The sequence below is a fragment of the Gymnoscopelus braueri genome (assembly GCF_963280865.1).
Source record: "Gymnoscopelus braueri genome assembly, chromosome: 2".
NCBI lineage: Eukaryota > Metazoa > Chordata > Actinopteri > Myctophiformes > Myctophidae > Gymnoscopelus > Gymnoscopelus braueri.
The window spans coordinates 1,673,542-1,697,674 of NC_137604.1; the positions used below are offsets into that span (position 1 = coordinate 1,673,542).

Here is a 24,133-nt window from a genome sequence, read left to right on the forward strand (position 1 = left end):
GAAACATGGTATTAATACATGTTTCAGTGCACATAACCAGTATAGATTTAACACTGAAACATGGTATTAATACATGTTTCAGTGCACATAACCAGTATAGATTTAACACTGAAACATGGTATTAATACATGTTTCAGTACACATAACCAGTATAGATTTAACGCTGAAACATGGTATTAATACATGTTTCAGTACACATAACCAGTATAGATTTAACGCTGAAACATGGTATTAATACATGTTTCAGTACACATAACCAGTATAGATTTAACGCTGAAACATGGTATTAATACATGTTTCAGTACACATAACCAGTATAGATTTAACGCTGAAACATGGTATTAATACATGTTTCAGTACACATAACCAGTATAGATTTAACGCTGAAACATGGTATTAATACATGTTTCAGTACACATAACCAGTATAGATTTAACGCTGAAACATGGTATTAATACATGTTTCAGTACACATAACCAGTGTAGATTTAACACTGAAACATGGTATTAATACATGTTTCAGTACACATAACCAGTATAGATTTAACACTGAAACATGGTATTAATACATGTTTCAGTACATAACTGATACATTGTGACAATGATGATTTCACTACACAACTCTTTCACACATCCAACGGAGAGGGAGAGAACATGAATAGTCAACCCATCCTCTAACAGACCCTCCAGTATAATAGGAAACACAGTCTTGGTCTCCTCCTCCACCAGGCTGACCATGTCCCCAGATCCTGTAGAAATAAAGAACATTTCATTCATTTCAATACATTTACAACAATGATTTATTTTCTCTCTAAATGTTTAGTTTTTTAACCTCTTAAACCCTGGAGTCTCTATGTGGAGCATGTTACTATAGATGAACATATTGTGAAAAGTATTGTGAATAAGTGTTTAAAGGGATAGTTCACCCACAAAATGTTTTTTTCCTATCAATTACACACCCCATGGAGACTTGGATTTATGGAGATATAATATAATACATACCGGATACATTAGCATCTTTTCCGTCTCAGGAATGAGACAAAAACAAAAACATCTCCATACATTCAAGTCTCCATGGGGTGTGTAATGTCTGTCTGTCTGTAAACCTGTCTGTCTGTCTGTCTGTCTGTCTGTCTGTCAACCTGTCTGTCTGTCTGTCTGTCTGTAAACCTGTCTGTCTGTCTGTCTGTAAACCTGTCTGTCTGTCTGTCTGTCTGTAAACCTGTCTGTCTGTAAACCTGTCTGTCTGTCTGTCTGTCTGTCTGTCAACCTGTCTGTAAACCTGTCTGTCTGTCTGTCTGTCTGTCTGTCTGTCTGTCTGTCTGTAAACCAGTTAACCTGTCTGTCTGTCTGTCTGTCTGTCTGTAAACATGTCTGTCTGTAAACCTGTCTGTCTGTCTGTCTGTCTGTCTGTCTGTCTGTCTGTCTGTCTGTCTGTAAACATGTCTGTCTGTAAACCTGTCTGTCTGTCTATCTGTCTGTCTGTCTGTCTGTCTGTCTGTCTGTAAACCTGTCTGTCTGTAAACCTGTCTGTCTGTCTGTCTGTAAACCTGTCTGTCTGTCTGTCTGTCTGTCTGTCAACTTGTCTGTAAACCTGTCTGTCTGTCTGTCTGTCTGTCTGTCTGTCTGTCTGTCTGTCTGTCTGTCTGTCTGTAAACCAGTTAACCTGTCTGTCTGTCTGTCTGTCTGTCTGTCTGTCTGTAAACATGTCTGTCTGTAAACCTGTCTGTCTGTCTGTCTATCTGTCTGTCTGTCTGTCTGTCTGTCTGTCTGTAAACCTGTCTGTCTGTCTGTCTGTCTACATGTCTGTCTGTCTGTCTGTCTGTCTGTCTGTCTGTAAACCTGTCTGTCTGTAAACCAGTTAACCTGTCTGTCTGTCTGTCTGTCTGTCTACATGTCTGTCTGTAAACCTGTCTGTCTGTCTGTCTGTCTGTCTGTCTGTAAACCTGTCTGTCTGTCTGTCTGTCTACATGTCTGTCTGTCTGTCTGTCTGTCTGTCTGTCTGTAAACCTGTCTGTCTGTAAACCAGTTAACCTGTCTGTCTGTCTGTCTGTCTGTCTACATGTCTGTCTGTAAACCTGTCTGTCTGTCTGTCTGTCTGTCTGTCTGTAAACCAGTTAACCTGTCTGTCTGTCTGTCTGTCTGTCTGTCTGTCTGTCTGTAAACATGTCTGTCTGTAAACCTGTCTGTCTGTCTATCTGTCTGTCTGTCTGTCTGTCTGTCTGTAAACCTGTCTGTCTGTCTGTCTGTCTACATGTCTGTCTGTCTGTCTGTCTGTCTGTCTGTCTGTCTGTCTGTCTGTCTGTCTGTCTGTCTGTAAACCAGTTAACCTGTCTGTCTGTCTGTCTGTCTGTCTGTCTGTCTACATGTCTGTCTGTAAACCTGTCTGTCTGTCTACTAGTGAAGCGTGGGCCGACCCGCAGATCCTGTGGGAGCCCCCCCCCCCCCCCCCCTGTACTTTTATTTCTACTCCACTACATCTCAGAGGCAAATATTGTACTTTTACTTTTGTAGTTACTAGTTACTTTGTAGATTTTTATTATTATTACATATTTAGTCTATTTTCAAAAGATTTGTATATATTTTGAAAACTTGTAATAGGACATTGTATCTCATTCTGCTCTTATTATTTATTCATTTAATAGTTCATGTGATGTTCAGGCTACGTCACAACGCCATGACCAACGCTCCATATCAGGAGCGTCTGAACGCTCCTCGTTGGCGGTGTGGATGTAAAGTAAAGTGTTTTAGAATGAGTAAGACTGATCTGATGTCTGTTTGAGTGGAAACGGAAGGTTAATAAAGGCTTGGTTAAAACTCTCTCTCTCTCTAACCCCCCCCCTCTCTCTCTCTCAAAAGGGATTGAATGTAACCCCCCCCCCCAAACCTGACCCGTGCATCGGACTGTCTGTCTGTCTTTCATTATTATTATTATTATTATTATTATTATTATTATTATTATTATTATTATTATTATTATTAGTATTATTATTAATGAAGGTAAAGTCTTACGTTGGTGAGGTCAGTGGTGTTCCATCCACCCACTTAAAGGATCCTTCCTCTTCTCTGTCAGTCAAACCAATCCACACGCCCGGTCCTCTGTTAGCAACTCTCTCAACAAGGTCCTGGACAGAAAAGCTGCTGGTTACTTAAAGCTACAATCAGTGAGTTTTATGTCTTCTCCAGACAGAGAGATGTTGCAACTATAACACAGGATTTGAACCCGGGTCTCCTGTGTGGGTAACCAAACCTTACCCGCTCAACAAAGAGGGGATCTGCCCTTTAGTAGGAGAGATATTGAACTTAAGAGCTTCAGACAGGGCTACTTGTCAGCCGTAGTAGGTTGAGTAGGTGTAGTGACACTGTACATGTACTTTAACACATACTCTACCATACAGATTGTATAAGTTATATTGTATTAACATACTCTACCATACAGATTGTATAAGTTATATTGTATTAACATACTCTACCATACAGATTGTATAAGTTATATTGTATTAACATACTCTACCATACAGATTGTATAAGTTATATTGTATTAACATACTCTACCATACAGATTGTATAAGTTATATTGTATTAACATATTCTACCATACAGATTGTTTGAGTTATATAGTATTGACATACTCTACCATACAGATTATATAAGTTATATAGTATTAACATACTCTACCATACAGATTGGTTAACATAATATATATATTTTTAAATTAAATCAGTTCTAGATTGCAGCTTCACACACACACACACACACACACACACACACACACACACACACACACACACACACACACACACACACACACACACACACACACACACACACACACACACACACACACACACACACACACCTGTTTGTCTTTGCTCTTCATGATGATCAGGTCTGATTGTTTGTCTCTACAGTCTTGTCTGCTCTGCTCCCAGGTTTTATACTCAGTAGAGATGTAATAACACACACCACCATCCAATGTAAATCCATGTGGTTCTAATAACAAAGAGAATAAAATTAGCCACTGTTATTTTTTTTCTCTCATTTGCTCAGATTAATGCTAAATGAACAAGATGAAATAACAATGAATAAAAACAGTGATGTCTCACTGACCACACAGCAGGGGGTTGCATCTGGACTGTAGCTGGTCATTCTGGTCGGTCAGGTTCTTGTAGCTGGACTGTAGCTGGTCCTTCTGGTCAGTCATCTGCTCCAGGTCTTTGATCAGGTTGTCTTTCTCTTTCATCCATTCAGAATCTGTAAGAAGAATCAACAAACTGATGAGTTTTACATATAACTGTGTTCTGATGTGACCTCCTTAAGGAGGCTGTAGGGAGTGTGTCTGTGTTCTTTCAACCTTAAGTTAAACTGTTTAGTACATACATACATACATATTTAACTTTATAGATCGCTATAGCTTGTAGATCTGCTATTTTCAAAAGATTTTTAGACATTTTTTACATTTGAAAACTTGTGAATGGGACATTCTACTTAAAGGGTAAGACCACTTTGGTAGAGGTTTGGGTTGTGTAGTTACCTTGCCATGATGTAACTCCAAAGATGGGCAAGAAATCAAAAATAATTGCTCCATTGATTAGAAATTGATAATTCAAAATATGCTCCTCATTGACTTACATTGTACGGTAAAACAGCTCTCAAAGTCACTCTTTTAGCACATAAACGAACGCAAACAAAGCTGATTCAGATAATATAGAACATCACCAAACCCAGTACTGTTTGTTTTTTTAATAAAAATGTCAACTTCCTGTTGATTTTACTATTTGAAGATCTGGATCCGGATCCGCTATGTTTGCGTTCGTTTATGTGCTAAAAAAAAGAGTGACTTTGAGAGCTGTTTTACCGAATCAATGGAGCAATTATTTTTGATTTCTTGCCCACCTTTGGAGTTACATCATGGCAAGGTAACTACACAACCCAAACCTCTACCAAAGTGGTCTTGCCCTTTAATGAATACTTTCTACTTTTGGTACTTTAAGTACAATTTGATGCCAATACTTTTGTACTTTTACTTAAGTAAATTCTGAATTTCTGACCTTTACTTGTAACAGAGTATTATACTTAATTAAAAAAGTACTTTTTCCACCACTGATTTTATCTTCCTCTACAAACCCATTGTAACTTCAATTATAGATTCATTGAACGTCCCTGGTTCTGGTGACTGATATTGTCTTCTAATGCCTGAGTGTTTTTTCAATTCATATTTGCATGTTTTTTTTATTGTTTTGGGGAAAAATAAAAAATAAAATGAATGAAAAAAACCTACTATAAACTACCAATGCTGCTACTGTGATATCACACGTTTTTATAGATATAGCATGTTATCTAAATTACATTTTAACCCTTTAAAACCGGGAAAGCATCTGTGTCATTTTAGATTTTAGTTTTGGCTATTAAAAAAATAGCAGATATACAAGCTCACAGCCAGCTTGTATATCTGCTATTTTTGAACATAAAAAAAAAAAGAGTTGAGATTGTGAGAGCTACTGATTTAGAGGCATTTGTAGAATCAACCTCCTGTCTTAATGGGTTAATAATACATCTATAGTAAAACTATTCATATATTGTATGGATATCATATGTTTGTTGGATCATCACAGACATATAAAAAAGATCAATAAAAAGATAAAGGTTGACTTACAGAGAGAGAGTCTGAGACCAATGTTGAGAAGAGCCTGAACAACACACAGCAATCCAAGACCCATTCCAAGCAGTTTGAACTGTCTGTTGACTGTACACACACACACACACACACACACACACACACACACACACACACACACACACACACACACACACACACACACACACAGTGAGATAACAAAGAATGTGATCAGTTTTCAACAATTATCTTTTCAATCATTTATTTGTGATTTATAGTTTTAATAACATCTCTTATCAGACTGTAGTTTGGGGGTTAGGGTTAGACTGTAGTTTGGGGGCACTGAGGTTAGACTGTAGTTTGGGGGCACTGAGGTTAGACTGTAGTTTGGGGGCACTGAGGTTAGACTGTAGTTTGGGGGCACTGAGGTTAGACTGTAGGGCTAGACGTCACCACAACGATAGCTGGTTGTGTTTTCATCTCACACGTCCAGCACACCCTCACAGGAGAGCGTGCTGCGTTCACCGGGGCTTTAAAGTCAATATCAAAATATTGATTATTTTTTTAAACTACGTATATCTTTACATTTGTATCATAAAGTCTCTCACTGCAAATGGATTACTAAACATAAACGACGTGTGAAAACAAGAACGCTGCAAACAGCTCATAAAGCTTTACTATTTACGTTGGTTTCTAGTGTCGCCAATACGCTACTGACGATAGTTTATTGAACGATCAGTGGTCAGCTAAGCTTAGCATGTTCGTCAAGTCAGACGAACGTAAACCATTTAGTTCCGGTCAATGGGCTTCAAAATAAGAGTACTTTTGGCAAATTATAGGAAAATCAGTGTTTGACTTCCGGTCGGTGGACTTGAAAACAAAATAAGAGCGCTTTGTCAAGTTATGGGAAAGTAAGTGTTTGTAAGTGTGGAATTTAAAATAAGAGCACAGTTGATCTGTAATATGCTGCTTTGAAGAATGAGTTTTGTTGCATTGCTTCTCTCGTTGTTCACTATGGGAAACAGCGCCCTCCGGCGATGATACAGAAGCTTCACATTCACTCCCTCAGGGCCAAAACCCTTTTTGGCCCGATGGGCCTTCCGTCGCTTCCCGGCAGCCTCCTTACCCGAGGGCATAAAAGGAGCAGGAACACGGAAGTCATTCTCTTTGTTCCTTCTGCCAAGCGTGTGAAGGAGCTCCACACTCTAAGAATCGAGGTTGCGGGTTTCTACAAGCTCAATAGCGACGGGTTGGATCCCAGTCCACTGAGTTCCCCAACCTTTCTCCCTCTAACTACTATTTTCCCGGCGTGGAAAACACCGCTAACTTGTTAGCTCTTCTCATCAGTGGTGTAGCCGAGCTAGCCACTTTTCTTCATGGATCGACGGGACCGTCCAGCCGTCGCCGATCGCTGACAGCTGGAGACCAGCATGGACCTTCCCCCGTGGCGGTGCGGCTCCCGTTCATGCTCCCAGCCTCTCGACGAATGGGACCAGCATGACCACTGCGTAAGCTGCCTGGGCCTCGCACACGCTGAGGACGCCGTCTACGGCGACCCGAGGTGCTACGAGTGTGCAGGCTTGCACACCTCCGAGCTCAGGGAAAGGTTCAGCAGGGCCCAGAGGCTCTTCCTACCACCACGGGCCCTGTATGAGAGCTACGAGGACGAGTACGACGGAGACCGCCGCTACTATTCCTCTCGACGATCGGCAGACCAGCTAGCCTTGCCGCCGTATGGGAGGAACGTCGACGGCCCCGAGCGCCAGCAGAAGCCGGCTCTGCACGAGCTCTGGAACCGCCGAGGCCTACTCTACACCCCCGCTCACGCTCTCCTACATCGAGGGCACCCTACGAGGGCAGCGAGCTCCACGTGGATCCCCCTCTCACCCCACCTGATGGCCGCAGCAGCAGCGCCGAGCATCGAGCAGCTCTTCGCTACTTCTCCCCGCCGGTGAGTGTCGATGGCGAGGCCGACAACGAGGCCATCACCTCTTACCAACCCCGGGCCTCCGATGACGATGGAGACGACTTCCAAATCGTCGATGAAGTCCAGGGGGACGGGGAGGTCGTCCTGCACGACGCTGACGCCACGGATGACCGTGGCCCCCCAGTTCTCGGCCCACCTGAAGCGAGGACCCTTCTCCCTGCTACTATGCCTGCGGTGGCGGCTGCGGCTCAGCCTGGCAGCGCTCTCCCACCAGCCGAAAAAGGTGAGACCACCTTACTGGAGCTCTACAAAACAGCTACCATTAGATGCGGTCTTAAGTGGCCGGCTGACGACACCGAGGAGCCCCCCGCCAACCCCTCGGAGTTTCAGGGTCTCGACTCGGTGGAAGAAAAAATTGCCAAAAAATCCAAGCTTCCCCTGGCTAAGGGTTTCAGCGCAGCCCTCTCATCGTCGTGGGATTCCCCGTTAGGCCCCGACGCTGATCCTAAAAAGCTACGTTTTAACATCGATTGTGCGGGTGCGAGCGAGCTCGGCCTCCTGGCCCTCCACCCCATGGATCGCACCCTAGCGCTCTCACTTAACCTTAGCATACCACGCAACCAGAAGCCCCCCTTCTCCACGGTTAAGGATTCTCCGCTTCTGACCAACGAGAAGGACGTGTCTGGCTCTGCAGCCACCAGAGTTCTCTACAAGGCCTTTACCTCCGGAGCTAGGGCCCTCAACACCGCAGCTCTGCTGCAGGGGTCCCTGAAAGTACTCCTGAGCGAGGCAGGAGACGCCGCCACACCTCAGCAGCTAGCAGAGATGAGGCGCATCACACAGGAGATTATCCTGCTTGACAAATACTCCACAGAGTGGACTGGCAGGGGGCTCGGACTGTGTGTTACTCATGAGAGAGCGCGGTGGCTCGACCACGTCACCTTCAAGGGTCCTGATGACAAAAAGAATCTCCAGAACCTTAAAGTGACTCCAGGTAATCTTTTCCAGGGGGGCATGGGCTACCTGCAGGACAGCCACGCAGTGCGTAAAGCTCAGGACGAGGCTGCCTTGTCCTGCATCCAGGTTCCAGCCAGGTCCCCTCCCCCAAACCGTCCTCCGCGGCCGGAGAGAGGCAGACCACCGACCCGACAGGACGCTCCGTCTCGCCAGACCCATTCCTTCTCCGCCCCGCCCGCCGCCAGAAGCGAACAGCGGGACCGGAGAGAGGACGACCGCCCTCGCCCTCCACCCAGCAAGCCTCACCAGAGAGGCGGTTACAGAGGTCGCCCTTCCAAGCGTGGGGGGTCAACTAGGTGACACCATCACTCCCTGCCAGACGAGCAGGGACGCTCTCTCCCCCGGTTCCCTCTCCCCTCAGACGGGGGATCTGCATCAGGTTCTAGTGGCCGCGGGCCTCAGTACCAGGACGACGAGGAAGAGGAGGAGATCTTCATCGGAGCTAGCGGCGAAAGAGAATTGCGCCACGAGCCCCGAGTTCAAAGACACACACACATGTCATTGTAGAGAATTACGTGAATGTGCATGCACAGTTGAATACACATGTTGTAGAGAATTACGTAAATGTGTATGCACCGTTGAATGTGAATGTGTCCCCTGCTTATGTTGCGAATGTTGCTTATATGACAAAAAATGCTTGTGTAATAAACAACCAAAAAGATTTGCAACCAAAAGTACCCAAAATGAGCCAGCAACCACTACGGACCCCCTGCGGGGGGTCCATGGTGGTCGCTGGACAGAAAAAAGGAAAGTCACAAGGTAAAAATAAGCCAAATTGTCGTAAGGAAGGTGGGGGTAGCCAAAATGGCCACCCCCCCTGCACAACACGTGTTGCCAATAAAGATGGCCGCTGCTGCTTGCAGACACGTGTTGCCGGCAACAATGGCGGCGCCCACGTGCGTGGCCAGTATTTCCAAAATGGCCGCGTACATGGGCCCGAAAGTAACACCAAGCACGGTTGTCAGGCCAACGAGTGCAGCCAAGATGGCGGCTCATGTACGCTCGACTACAATAACAACCCCCCCAAATCCGTTGTCAATGCACATCGAGCAATGGAAAAAATGCAACCCCAACCCCTGGGTGCTTTGTACGATAGCAAAGGGTTACAGACTGCAATTTTCCACCAAACCACCCATGTCCAACAAAGTACTGTTGTCACAAGCGAGTGGTCAAGCAGCGGTGACGTTACGAGAGGAGATCTCCTCTCTATTACGCAAGAATGCCGTAAGGGAAGTGTTACCAGGAGAAAGCCGTCTCAGTTTCTACTCGAGATACTTCCTGGTCAAGAAGAAAGGGGGTGGATTACGTCCCATAATGTAGGTATTTGAGAACAGGTATTTGAAAACTTTTCAATTCAAAATGTTGACGGCAGCAGCGTTACTACGCTCAGTCCGTCAGGGCGACTGGTGGAGCTCAATAGATCTCAAGGACGCATATTTCCACATCCCTATTTACCCACCGCACAGAAAATTCCTGCGGTTCGAATTCGAGGGTCGGGTGTACGAGTACCTGGTCCTCCCGTTCGGGATGTCCCTGAGTCCCAGGGTGTTCGTGAAATGCACTCAGGCAGCGACAGCCCCTCTGAGGCAGAGTGGCGTTCGCATAGCGAGTTACATAGACGATTGGCTTCTGACGGCGGATTCGCGTCAGGAAGCATGTCATCACACCAATCTGGTGGTGTCGCACCTGACCTCCCTGGGATTCACGCTAAACTTTGAGAAGTGCGTGCTCACACCGTCCCGTCGCGCTACTTTTATAGGTATAGCACTGGACTCGGACGCTCTCAGGGCACGTCTGACTCAGGAGAGGATAGATTCCTTCCTGAAGTGTCTGGCATTGTTTCAACTGGGACGCAGGGTCCAGTACAAAATCTGCATGAGGGCAGCGGGGCTCATGGCCTCGGCCATTTCCTTAGTGCGCCTGGGCAGGCTACACATGCGGCCTTTTCAGAGATGGATGGGCTCCCTCAGGATCCCGGCCACTCAGGGTTTTCGTCACGTGACGGTGTCCGCGGCGTGCATGCAGTCCCTTCAACAATGGAAAGTAGCTTCTGTCCTGTCGGAGGGCGTCCCGATGGGGAGGATCATCTCGAGGAAGACGATCACCACCGATGCCAGCCTGACAGGCTGGGGCGCAACATTCGAGGGCCGGATGGCCAGGGGTCTATGGGACCGCAGTATGAGGAAAGCACACATCAACTACTTGGAGCTGATGGCAGTCCTTCTGGCGGTAAAACATTTCAGGTCCCACATCGGTGGTTGTCACGGTCTGGTCAGGACAGACAATACCACGACCATGGCCTACATCAACAAGCAGGGAGGTCTGAAGTCTCCTACCTTAGATGGTCTGGCTCGGAGGCTGATACTGTGGTGCGACTCGCACCTGAAATCAATCAGCGCCTCTCATGTGCCTGGACTTCTGAACAGGGGAGCCGATCTTCTGTCCAGAGGCAGGACTCATTATTCGGACTGGTCTCTGCACCCCGGGGTCGCGGCCCAGATTTGGACCAGGTTCGGTCGGCCCCAGGTGGACCTCTTTGCCTCGGAGGAGAACGCGAAGTGCTCGCTGTTTTTCTCAATGAAAGGCCAGGCTCCACTGGGTTTGGACGCCCTGGACGGGCGGTGACTAAGTCTACGCTTTCCTGTTGGATTGTGGAGGCTATTCGCCTGGCGTACACCAGTAGGGGAGCCCCAGTGCCTGAGGGCCTGAGAGCGCACTCTACTAGCGGTGTGTCAGCGTCCTGGGCCCTCTGCAGAGGGGTGTCTATTCAGGACGTTTGTACTGCAGCGAGTTGGGCGTCTCCGTCGACTTTCGCTGCTTTCTACAGCCTGGACGTGGCGGCGTCTTCCATGGCGCACGCAGTCCTGGGTGTGGCTTCCACCTGAGGGTGGGTGGGTGCATGGAACGGCGGTAGTTTCTGTTCATGCCCCTGTGCCTTAGTGTAGGATAGGCCGATGTCTGGGCCTTAGATTTATAAGGCGGACTTCGGTCTGTCAGGGCCCTCCCCCCACTAGAATAGACAGGCTGTGCCTGCTTTTTAGTTTATAAGGCAGACCTTGGTCTGTCAGGGCCCCACTTTTCTCCTGTTCCGTGCCGTCTGTTGGCACCTGGGTGGCAAGGGCCACGCCCTGGCTTCCAGGGAGGCTGGGACAGAAGGTTGTGGTATCTCGATTCGTAGATACATTCCGGGGGTTTATATCTCCCATAGTGAACAACGAGAGAAGCAATGCTACAAAACTATGGGTTACTTGCGTAACCTCGGTTTTGTAAATTGCGAACGAGTTGTTCACAAAAACACCCTTCTTTTTTGCTTGGCAGAAGGAAGCTGGTGTGTTAAGAGAATGACTTCCGCGTTCCTGCTCCTTTTATGCCCTCGGGTAAGGAGGCTGCCGGGAAGCGACGGAAGGCCCATCGGGCCAAAAAGGGTTTTGGCCCTGAGGGAGTGAATGTGAAGCTTCTGTATCATCGCCGGAGGGCGCTGTTTCCCATAGTGAACAACTCGTTCGCAATTTACAAAACCGGGGTTACGCAAGTAACCCATAGTTTTCACTGTTGCTACAAAAATATAAAATAAGTGTGAACCCATACCAGGCCTGGCCCCACTGTGAGAATCAAGGAGTTTATTATTAGTGTTGACCATCAGGGGCGCCGACTTATGATTTTGTCAGCAAGGGCATGCGGTCACAACGGGTTCCTAACGCCAAATCAAATGGGCTCAGATCTGAGCAAAGTCTCCTGAGGAGGCGCGTCTGAAGCCTGTCCTGGACAGGGGTCTCCAGACATGAAAACAGATGATGATGTGTTCTATAAAAAAATATATTTTTCAATTCTAAAAAAAAGTATGCATTTTCCTCCAGTTCCTCGTGGGGGGGGGGGGGGGGGGGGGGTCACAAATAATATATTCAGAGGATGGGGGGGGTCAAGAAAAAAAAAATCACATCAGCACCAGACCCCTCTTCTGGATAAATAACGCACAGTCCCTAATGGAAGGGCCGGCTCTGACCCATAGTCAAATATAGTTTTAGAAATGTGAGGTTTCCACAATATTGATGTTTTTAATAACATATAAAGTTATACATGGATGTTTTAATAACATATACAGTTACATATGGATGTTTTTAATTACATATTAAGTTATATATTATGGATGTTTCAGGAGAGGATAGATTCCTTCCTGAAGTGACTGGCATTGTTTCAACTGGGACGCAGGGTCCAGTACAAAATCTGCATGAGGGCAGCGGGGCTCATGGCCTCGGCCATTTCCTTAGTGCGCCTGGGCAGGCTACACATGCGGCCTTTTCAGAGATGGATGGGCTCCCTCAGGATCCCGGCCACTCAGGGTTTTCGTCACGTGACGGTGTCCGCGGCGTGCATGCAGTCCCTTCAACAATGGAAAGTAGCTTCTGTCCTGTCGGAGGGCGTCCCGATGGGGAGGATCATCTCGAGGAAGATGATCACCACCGATGCCAGCCTGACAGGCTGGGGCGCAACATTCGAGGGCCGGATGGCCAGGGGTCTATGGGACCGCAGTATGAGGAAAGCACACATCAACTACTTGGAGCTGATGGCAGTCCTTCTGGCGGTAAAACATTTCAGGTCCCACATCGGTGGTTGTCACGGTCTGGTCAGGACAGACAATACCACGACCATGGCCTACATCAACAAGCAGGGAGGTCTGAAGTCTCCTACCTTAGATGGTCTGGCTCGGAGGCTGATACTGTGGTGCGACTCGCACCTGAAATCAATCAGCGCCTCTCATGTGCCTGGACTTCTGAACAGGGGAGCCGATCTTCTGTCCAGAGGCAGGACTCATTATTCGGACTGGTCTCTGCACCCCGGGGTCGCGGCCCAGATTTGGACCAGGTTCGGTCGGCCCCAGGTGGACCTCTTTGCCTCGGAGGAGAACGCGAAGTGCTCGCTGTTTTTCTCAATGAAAGGCCAGGCTCCACTGGGTTTGGACGCCCTGGACGGGCGGTGACTAAGTCTACGCTTTCCTGTTGGATTGTGGAGGCTATTCGCCTGGCGTACACCAGTAGGGGAGCCCCAGTGCCTGAGGGCCTGAGAGCGCACTCTACTAGGGGTGTGTCAGCGTCCTGGGCCCTCTGCAGAGGGGTGTCTATTCAGGACGTTTGTACTGCAGCGAGTTGGGCGTCTCCGTCGACTTTCGCTGCTTTCTACAGCCTGGACGTGGCGGCGTCTTCCATGGCGCACGCAGTCCTGGGTGTGGCTTCCACCTGAGGGTGGGTGGGTGCATGGAACGGCGGTAGTTTCTGTTCATGCCCCTGTGCCTTAGTGTAGGATAGGCCGATGTCTGGGCCTTAGATTTATAAGGCGGACTTAAGTCTGTCAGGGCCCTCCCCCCACTAGAATAGACAGGCTGTGCCTGCTTTTTAGTTTATAAGGCAGACCTTGGTCTGTCAGGGCCCCACTTTTCTCCTGTTCCGTGCCGTCTGTTGGCACCTGGGTGGCAAGGAGGCTGGGACAGAAGGTTGTGGTATCTCGATTCGTAGATACATTCCGGGGGTTTATATCTCCCATAGTGAACAACGAGAGAAGCAATGCAACAAAACTATGGGTTACTTGCGTAACCTCGGTTTTGTAAATTGCGAACGAGTTGTTCACAAAAACACCCTTCTTTTTTGCTTGGCAGAAGGAAGCTGGTGTGTTAAGAGAATGACTTCCGCGTTCCTGCTCCTTTTATGCCCTCGGGTAAGGAGGCTGCCGGGAAGCGACGGAAGGCCCATCGGGCCAAAAAGGGTTTTGGCCCTGAGGGAGTGAATGTGAAGCTTCTGTATCATCGCCGGAGGGCGCTGTTTCCCATAGTGAACAACTCGTTCGCAATTTACAAAACCGGGGTTACGCAAGTAACCCATAGTTTTCACTGTTGCTACAAAAATATAAAATAAGTGTGAACCCATACCAGGCCTGGCCCCACTGTGAGAATCAAGGAGTTTATTATTATTGTTGACCATCAGGGGCGCCGATTTATGATTTTATCAGCAAGGGCATGCGGTCACAACGGGTTCCTAACGCCAAATCAAATGGGCTCAGATCTGAGCAAAGTCTCCTGAGGAGGCGCGTCTGAAGCCTGTCCTGGACAGGGGTCTCCAGACATAAAAACAGATGATGATGTGTTCTATAAAAAAATATATTTTTCAATTCTAAAAAAAAGTATGCATTTTCCTCCAGTTCCTCGTGGGGGGGGGGGGGTCACAAATAATATATTCGGAGGATGGGGGGGGTCAAGAAAAAAAAAATCACATCAGCACCAGACCCCTCTTCTGGATAAATAACGCACAGTCCCTAATGGAAGGGCCGGCTCTGACCCATAGTCAAATATAGTTTTAGAAATGTGAGGTTTCCACAATATTGATGTTTTTAATAACATATAAAGTTATACATGGATGTTTTAATAACATATACAGTTACATATGGATGTTTTTAATTACATATTAAGTTATATATTATGGATGTTTTAATTACATATACAGTTATGTGTTGAGTTAAAAATCAGGAATGGAGCTTTATTGCCAATCCTCTTCCATATAGTCAAAACTATATGTTTAACCTTTTAACATTGCCCTATTATAGCGCCACCAGGAGGCCGATTTTTGCAAGACATTTTTTTTACATTACTCCTACAAATTTGGTCTGAAAGGTTTTAGACATGTGAGGTTTCCACAATATGGATTTTTCATATTCCATCCTGATTGGCAAATTCCAAACATTAGTGCCCACAATAAATAACCTACCTGACCTGGCGGAGACCTGTGCTCCGAGGAGCACTTTTGCTACTTACATATTAAGTTATATATGGATGTTTTTAATTACATATAAAGTTATCTGTTGAGTTAAAACTCAGGAATGGAGCTTTATTGCCAATCCTCTTCCATATAGTCAAAACTACACCCCTACTCTACTCAAATAACACTAAACTTCCCAGAGTGCAGTAGCAAAATGGCTGCTGGTTATCTGATGAGGAGTTCAGTCCAATGGTTGGTGAAATGGTTTACTTACTTTGTTGTTTGAAATGTTCCTTAAATGTGTTCATGTTTAACTGTTAAAGTTTAATTTGGTCAAGGAACACATTGCATTGCAGCATTGACTTCATTTTGTGTTTGAAAAGTAAAAAGTATAAAAGATACAAAATAATGATAAAGTTAAGACGGTTAAAAATTCTGTTTATTTCATTTAAAACTCTACTAAAATGTGTGAAATTCATAAAATTACCATTAATTATAAAGTTAAAAAGGCTTGAAATACCAAGTGAAAATTTGCCAATCTACAAGCTTGTGGATCAGCTATTTCTCTTTAGATTTTTCTTTATTCCATTTAAAGGGCTTAAATCGTTAATTAATTTTAAAATGTTTCATTTCAAATGTTGACTTTAATCATTTTGTCTAAGGACATTAATTGTTTAAAAGGCATTCATTGTTTAAAGACTTTTGTTGCTTGAAAACACTCGTTTGGAAAATATATGAGTGGTTTAAAATGTACTATAATTTGTTGTAAAATGTCACCTTTGTTTTCTGTCTTTAAAGGTTTACAACCTAATTATTGACCAGACCAACAAACTAAAGAAGCCAACAATTCAGAAAACAAAGAGTTGGAAAATAAAAGTTGATGTTTTTAATGAAATATTAAGTTATGGATGTTTTTAATTAAATATTAAATTATATATGGATGTTTTTTAATAACATTTCTTACCAGACTGCCGTTTCTTGGGTGGATATTTCAGCCGAGTTGGAGTCTGTGCGTCGACGTTCCCATAAACTACGTCTTCTTCTGCAGTCTGGCCGTCGATATCATCATAGTCTTCTTCTGCGGTCTGGGCGTCGCCTTTGGCAGCATCACCTTCTTCATCGTCGTCTTCCTCTTGAACCTCGATGTCGTCAGAGTGTGAAGCCACGGCCATTTCTACCTTTAAGACGTTGGTTTGACACGGAGCGACTCTTCACTGCACACTGAAGGAGAGAGAAATGGCGTCTTCCTTCTTCACGATAAAGTGTCGTCTGTTGTTTCCTGGTTTATAGGCGGTGGTTTCAAACCTCCTCCTCCCCTTCAGACCACTTCCTGTCACCAACATCCTGTCTGAACACGCAGTTGGTTTAGTTTCAATTTATATCATTCTCTGTTAATCCTATTCATTGTATCAGAGACGTATAGAAGTGTGGTTTCTGCATTCATTGTGTTGTCTAGGTCAAGTGTTCCAAAACCTTTCAGGCCGCGACCCCCAAAATAATCCTATTTGAACTGGGGACCCCCCAAAATAATCCTATTTGAACTGGGGACCCCCCAACATAATCCTATTTGAACTGGGGACCCCTCAACATAATCCTATTTGAACTGGGGACCCCCCAACATAATCATATTTGAACTGGGGACCCCCCAACATAATCCTATTTAAACTGGGGACCACCCAGAATAATCCTATTTGAACTGGGGACCCCCCAACATAATCCTATTTGAACTGGGGACCCCCAACATAATCCTATTTAAACTGGGGACCCCACAGAATAATCCTATTTGAACTGGGGACCCCCATAATAATCCTTGAACTGCAAAAAACTGCAGATCTACAAGCTCACAGTGAACCTTGTGTCCGCTCTACCTCCCGATCCACAACTCACTGCTCTACTACTCTACTCTATAACGTAACTATAACTCTATAACGTATAATTTGAAGGATCAGACCCTTATTATTATTAATAACTAAACTCGCCTACTTGGGAACAATGGAAAAAGGGAATTCATGCCCCGTTCTGGTCTGTCTGTCTGTCTGTAAAGTAACTAAGTACATTTACTCAAGTGCTGTAGGCTACTTAAGTACAATTTTGAGGTACTTTTACTTTACTGGAGTATTTCCAATTGTCTGTACTTTTACTCCACTACATCTCAGAGGAAAATACTATACTTTTACTCCACTACAATTATTTGACAACTTAGTTGTCTAGTTACTAGTTACTAGTTACTTTGTAGATTTCTATTATTATTACAAAACATACATTAACCACTTCAGCCCTATATACATTTCAGCCATTTGAAAATAGCAGATCAACAAGCTCACAATGAGTCGCATAATGAGTACTTTTACTTTTGGTACTTTAAGTATATTTTGATAGTGGCCTAGTGGCCTCCCAGCATGCATTGCTCCTTACTGGCCTAGTGGCCTCCCAGCATGCATTGCTCCTTACTGGCCTAGTGGCCTCCCAGCATGCATTGCTCCTTACTGGCCTAGTGGCCTCCCAGCATGCATTGCTCCTTACTGGCCTAGTGACCTCCCAGCATGCATTACTCACATGTGAAAACTCTACAAGATGTGCTATTGTCAAAGAGCTGAAGTATAAAGGGCTAACGTGCATCTTGCTAGGGACCACCTGGAATGACTCCTCAATGACTCCTGTTGGGTCCCCACACCCCACTTTGAGAAACCAGTGACTTAGAGAAGTAGAATAAATGTCATTGTCAACAGGATGTGGTTTAACAACAGTATGTGCTTACTCATTCTCATGTATTTCACATAAGAGGAAGCAACCGTTATGCATTTAATAACTCACTCATATTTATACTTTTATAGCAATTGAGTTATTTGGAAAAGAAAAGACAAGCATATTTGTAAAACACATTTTAACAAAGTGCTTTACACAAAACATTAAGACAAAGATCTGTCTTTTTGTTGTTTAATCTTTGTTTTAGCCAGGGTGGTTATTCTGAAGAAAAAAGGAAACTCTAAAAAGTACTTTTTGTCACCAACGCCCTGGTGCGCGTGCGTGCACACACACACACACACACACACACACATTTATGTTACTGTATGTGTGTGTGTGTGTGTGTGAGAGAGTGTGTGAGTGTGTGAGTGTGTGTGTGTGTGTGTGTGTGTGTGTGTGTGTACATGCATGGAATGCATCCAGGTGAGTTACTACACTAAAATCAAACCATGTATCACAACCTATAATGTATTGTATTTACACCATGTGACCACACAAGAGGAAGAATCATCTTACAGTGCCTTACCTCTGTTGTTTACAGTTGATAATTATTGACGGAGCTTCTCATTGTTTTTCTTACCCTTGTATTGCTGTATACCAGTGTTTATCAACCTTTTTTGTGCCAAGGCACACCTGGCATAGCCAAAAAATCCCAGGGCACACCTAGATATACGGTATATATATATATATATATATATATATATATATATATATATAATTATATATATATATATACGGTATATCTATATACACACACTAGGGGTGTGCCGACTAAATTCACGAAACGATACGATAAGATATTGGGCACACAACTTCGATACGATACGCACTTTTTTATCATGAAAATATATGGGGGAGAAAAAAAGCAAATGCAAACAAATATTTCTGTTTTTGCATTATTCAGACATGCAAACTTGTAGCTTTTCAGCTTCCACTAGCCGTTTTTTATCCAAATAGGGCAATAGTGTGACACCTGACCCGAAAAAAACATCATGTTGTCACCCTTTTCACCAAGGGGCTATTTGCATGCCTGATTATTATTATTGTTTAAAAATTACATTATTTCAAACCTTCTTCAAACGGCGCGGCACACCTCAGCAGTAGCCCCGGCCCAAAATTGGGACGTTTGCCAGGGTTGATATACACTGCTGTATACGACCTGTAACCTGTAACTTAACTGCTGTGCTGCCTCGGGGCGACTGAAATGCCCCCACAGGATCAATAAAGGTATCTATGTATCTATCAAATATGTGATTATGCAGATGAGATGATTCAACACATGTATAACTGGGTCAAGCAGATACATGTCATTACCATAATCATTATCATAATCATAAGATAAGACTACTATAGATGTAAAAGGAATGGACACAGGGAAACCCATTGGTTTCTACACACAAACAAGAATTAATTGGATATTAATCCAATGTGAGTGTGTGTGAAATATATCAATATATCAACCAATAATACCAAACTCATACCAAATATCAACAACGTTTTAGAAACAGGGACAAACCGCAACCACCAGTCTTTACAAGCACCTTCACAGAAAAACAAGGGCAATGTCGCTTACAATAAGCAGACATGGCAACCAAGCATGACACGTTCCGGACCCTTTTTTACCAAACCCGCCCCCTTTTCCACAACCACACCGTATATATATTAACATAAGTGCACGCCCACATTCCATTCAGGGTGTTTCTTAGAGTGTTACACACTCTCAAAGTTAGGACATAAAAGTCCACAGACCCCTGATCAAGACCTGATAGATTATGAGAATGGTGCTTTCATTGAATTTATTTTTATTCATATTTTTGCATTTTCAGAATATAAAGCGTGGGATAGGAGGAGAAGGGTGACTTATAATGGATGAATTTTCATTAACTTTGATGTATTCTATGTGCAGGTATATATTAATGTATGTGGCTTGTTTTAAATCAGACTGTATTATGAGTTGCTGGTTGGGTAAGACACTGGAATTTTTGATATTTTATTTAGGTTTTAAAATTGATGTGTCTGATAATCCCATGGGGGATGGGTCAAGAAATTGTCCGGACAGGGAAATAAAACATTCATTCAGGGCGCGCTCTCACCAAAAGTTGGCTGGCCGCTGTTAAACGCAGGTTGTGCGCGGCCAGGTTTTTGCAGCCAGCGGATTCTAAAAAACGGGAGTGACGCACCTGTCACTCACTTTCAAGACCCTCCCCGTCGCCCGCACCGCCTTCTGCGTTGAGCACCATGTTGCTTCCTGAGTCTTGGGACGGTCCGCCTTCGACTCACCCGATTGGACAGAGGAGGAAAATCAGCTCCTGCCTCCAACAGTTTTATGCTTCCAAGTCGCGTAGAGCAGATAAACGCAAGGTCTGCGCGACAAGCGGAAAAATCCGCTCTTGCGTGAATCCACGCATTTACATTGACAATGCATTGGCAGATTCTGCCCCAGAGGTAAAATAAAAGTGCGGTGGGAGCGCGCCCTCACACTGTTTTGAAGCCACTATTTTCAGGAATTTTTCTTGGTATCTTCCGGTCCAGAATGTAACCGGAAAACAAATGCCAGCAGGTGGAAGAGGCAATAAAGTTTTCTCAAATGTAGAAACATTCAAATTAATTTCAAGATTTAGTTTTATGTTTTATAGACTAATAAAACTAACATAAACATCAATATGACATCCAGACGGTTTCTATCGAGAATAAACACAGGCAAATGATTACGTATTAGGTGGGTTAGTGTGTGCACGTGTGTGTGTGTGTGTGTGCACGCAACTTTTCATCTCTGAAGTGGTTGTTATGTACTGTACGTTGTCGCTGAGGGCGGGGTCTGCATCAGTCGAGACCCTCCTCTGAGAGGATCCACTGTCACCAGTGGCCCCCCATCAAGCATTTTGCCTAAACAGACTGCACATGTGATGCCTAGCCAGAGGAAGCTCCCAGATAATGCAATGCCCCACCATAGCCAGCGTACAGAAAGCAGAAGTTCAGTATTGCCTCACGGTGACACACTCAGCAGGCTCCATAGCTCAAGTGCACTGTTGCCCAATATTGACAGTTCAAGTTCAGGTTTGGCAGACAGTGGGCCCGGAGCTATGCTGCTAACAGAGGAGGCCATCAACATGCTAACAGATGAAGAGCTAGTAGATAATGTGGTGGCTTCCATGCAGGCTGGAAATGTAATCGCCGCCTTTCATGGAGTGTTAGGAGGAATGAGGAGAGATAGAGAGCGTCAGGGGGAAGTGATAGAAATAAGTGACGATGAAGGAGAGGAGGTAGAGGAGTGGCAGCAGGAGAGAGACAGTGAGGGGGGATTAGAGGAGCAGGGTTCAGATTTGGATGCGATGGATCTGGATGACCTGACCCTTCGACAGCAACAGATAATGCGAAAAATGAGGCAGATTGGATCACCAGATAGAGCCCATCATTCCCCTGTTGGCATAAGAGAAGAGTATGAGGTGACCACCCCATAATTGGGAAGTACCCCCTCCCCCCTCTATGACCCCACATCAACCCCAGAAGAATGGGATGAGAGCATAGACCCATCTCGCAGCACACCTTATTCCCCCTCTATCCCATACTATTCACCTTATTCCCCCTCTATCCTATACTATTCACCTTATTCCCCCTCTATTCCAACGCCTGGGACACCACCAGAGGAGGAAGACCACCCAAGCACCCAGAGTCATAGTTTATCCAACGTGGAGGACCTTTTCATGGGCATAGACTGACTGGGACCATTGGGGTGGGGAAGTTTGGTGAAGGAGCTATGGGGAATTGTTGTATATAGGCTTTTTATGAAATAATTGATCAAGTGTTTGTTATTTTCTATATCAATGATAGATGAAGATCTATTAAGGCATGTAAACTTGAAACTGGTTCAGTAAATTGTATTCTAAAGCAAACTGGAGACTGGAGGGTTAATATGATGACGTACAGTAGGAGAGTTGGAGAGTTGCGTCAGTATTGAGAGAAGCACCCAGTACAGTATGAGGAACTAGTAGCGAGCAACAGGAAATTACAAGACAGGGCGTTGTGCTGAGCAGAGAGTGAGCCTGAGCGGAGAAGCGAGGCTGTGAGAACCAGGAGTAGAAATACTTAAGCTGAAGTAGAAATACTTTTGAACATGATGGTATTAGGTTTTGAACATAATATTATTAGGTTGAACAGAAGTGGAGAAACATTCATTATGATTAATTATGGTGCTAATAATTGTTTAAGAGATGAGACAATCATTGAAACAGAAGAGAAAGGTAGTTTAAAGAATGGAACAAGGGAAGTAGAAAGGAAAGGTATTACATAGAAGTAAGGCCACATAGGCATATTAATTGTTAACTATTTATTATTAATATTATTATACATTGATAGTATAATCGTACCCCTGTTTTGGAATATCTGTGGGTAGAACTTTTATATTTTCATGTATACATTCTGTGATGAATTTGTAATTGCTTAATTGAACAATATATTCAATTTTACTTACTTTTACCTGAAGTTTGGCTTAAGCTGTAAACGCAATTTCTGTAATAAATTTTATATTTCCTGCATTTAAAGATGGGGTGCCATGATATTTTTCAACCCTAAAACCTGATCATAAGGTATTATTATTATGTAAGGATTTTTTTCAACAACAAAAAAGTATACAGAAATTGTTAAAATTATGTTTTTATGTGGACACGCCTCCAGTTCATTAAGTATACCTGGTTCTCACCTTAGCACCTCCTCCTCCACCTTAGCACCACCCACCTGTCCTTGTCTCTCCTCCTCCTCATGCCCACACCTGTTGTGTTATGATAATGAGGGGGAGGGTATGGCTTTGTGATGTCACTAAAGCGCTGTTTCTCTATTGGCACGTTTGACCCTCAAGGTTTCAGCCTCCAGGAAGAAACTCCAAATAGTCAGAGAAGACATAAAACACCATAAAAACACCACCGGGGGGCTTAATGAAGTTCTATCAACCTCATAGACACATGAAAAACAGAAAAAGTGCAAAACCATGGCACCACCTCTTTAAAGAGAAGTTTCATAGAGTCATTTTATACACTTTGGAGATAATTCTCCTAATTTGGTTTATCTCCTTAATAGAGTAAAACGTGGTTTCAGTGCATTTAAAGGATTTTAAGGGTTACCTCTAACCCCACCTTGGGTATTGATTCAATAGGAGTTTAGTCACTATTCAAGAAACAACACCTTGGATTTAGACATTGTTAATACATTCCGAATACTCAAACCAGTAACTACACCAACTTGCACGCATTTAAAGTAAGATAGCCGATAAGATATTAATTAAGGTGATTATAGGCAGCGAGTGATTAACACATTGACCGCCAGAGGTTAATCTCATAATGTACTCACCAGTGCCAACGTTTTATTGTTGTTTTTTGTTTTTTTCACGTCGCCATAGATCTTGTTAAAATCCTTAAGATTGAGCTGTGCACTGTTTGTAAACATCGCGGAGATCTCACTGCTTCTACCAGTGTCAAACGGAGCCGCCAGGTTTGAGTTCTGACCGTTTAAGTTAACATGGGAAATGCGAGGATGAAAAACTACATGTTTACAGGGGCTTTTACAGGGGTTTTTGGGTACGACTTAGAATGGAGACAGACGGGAAACAAAAAACGTGATCGCACTTCCGATTTCCAATTTCGAAAAAAAGGAAAAAGCACCACAGCCCGTAGGCTACGGGATTGGCGCTTAACCGTTGGATTTAACGGCCCGTAGAACTACGGGCCCGGCGGTAAATGTGTTAATGGGTTGTTCATGATCAATGCCTATAGCTGAAAAAGGGTGTGGCCTTAAGACGGAGATCGGTTAACGAGCTGGAGTGAATATCTTACGCCATAGGATTATGTGCTTCCTATGAGTGAATAGAAGGTTTAGTTCACTAGGATAGGAAATTACCTGTTAGTCAGAGAGCCTATACGGGACGGACGTACCTCCGTAACCGCCCGGCAACAACGTACAGTAGAAAGAAACAGGTTGACTTCAGGTGAACATACTGTGTTTATTGCTCCAACATAAACCAACCCAAAACGACAAACAATGTAAACAAAGCAAACGGCCACAACAAACAAACAAAGCCAACAGGAGGCGGCTG

At 44.4% G+C, this 24,133-nt stretch overlaps 1 protein-coding gene across 2 annotated transcripts; it reads right to left on the reverse strand.

The window, feature by feature from the left end:
- Nucleotides 1–482: 482 nt before the first annotated feature.
- On the reverse strand, nucleotides 483–16,532 carry LOC308074090 (CD209 antigen-like protein C). Of its 2 annotated transcripts, XM_080413424.1 has the most exons (6): nucleotides 16,268–16,532; nucleotides 5,656–5,745; nucleotides 4,110–4,253; nucleotides 3,859–3,992; nucleotides 3,012–3,124; nucleotides 483–748 (listed from the first exon to the last, which is right to left on the reverse strand). In XM_080413424.1, exons 1-6 carry the CDS (start codon nucleotides 16,473–16,475, stop codon nucleotides 613–615), a joined length of 825 nt encoding a protein of 274 aa, XP_080269550.1. In that variant the 5' UTR covers nucleotides 16,476–16,532; the 3' UTR covers nucleotides 483–612. The 2 variants fall into 2 exon arrangements, with proteins under 2 accessions (XP_080269550.1, XP_080269551.1); XM_080413425.1 differs by lacking the exon at nucleotides 5,656–5,745.
- Between the last annotated feature and the right edge of the window lie 7,601 nt (nucleotides 16,533–24,133).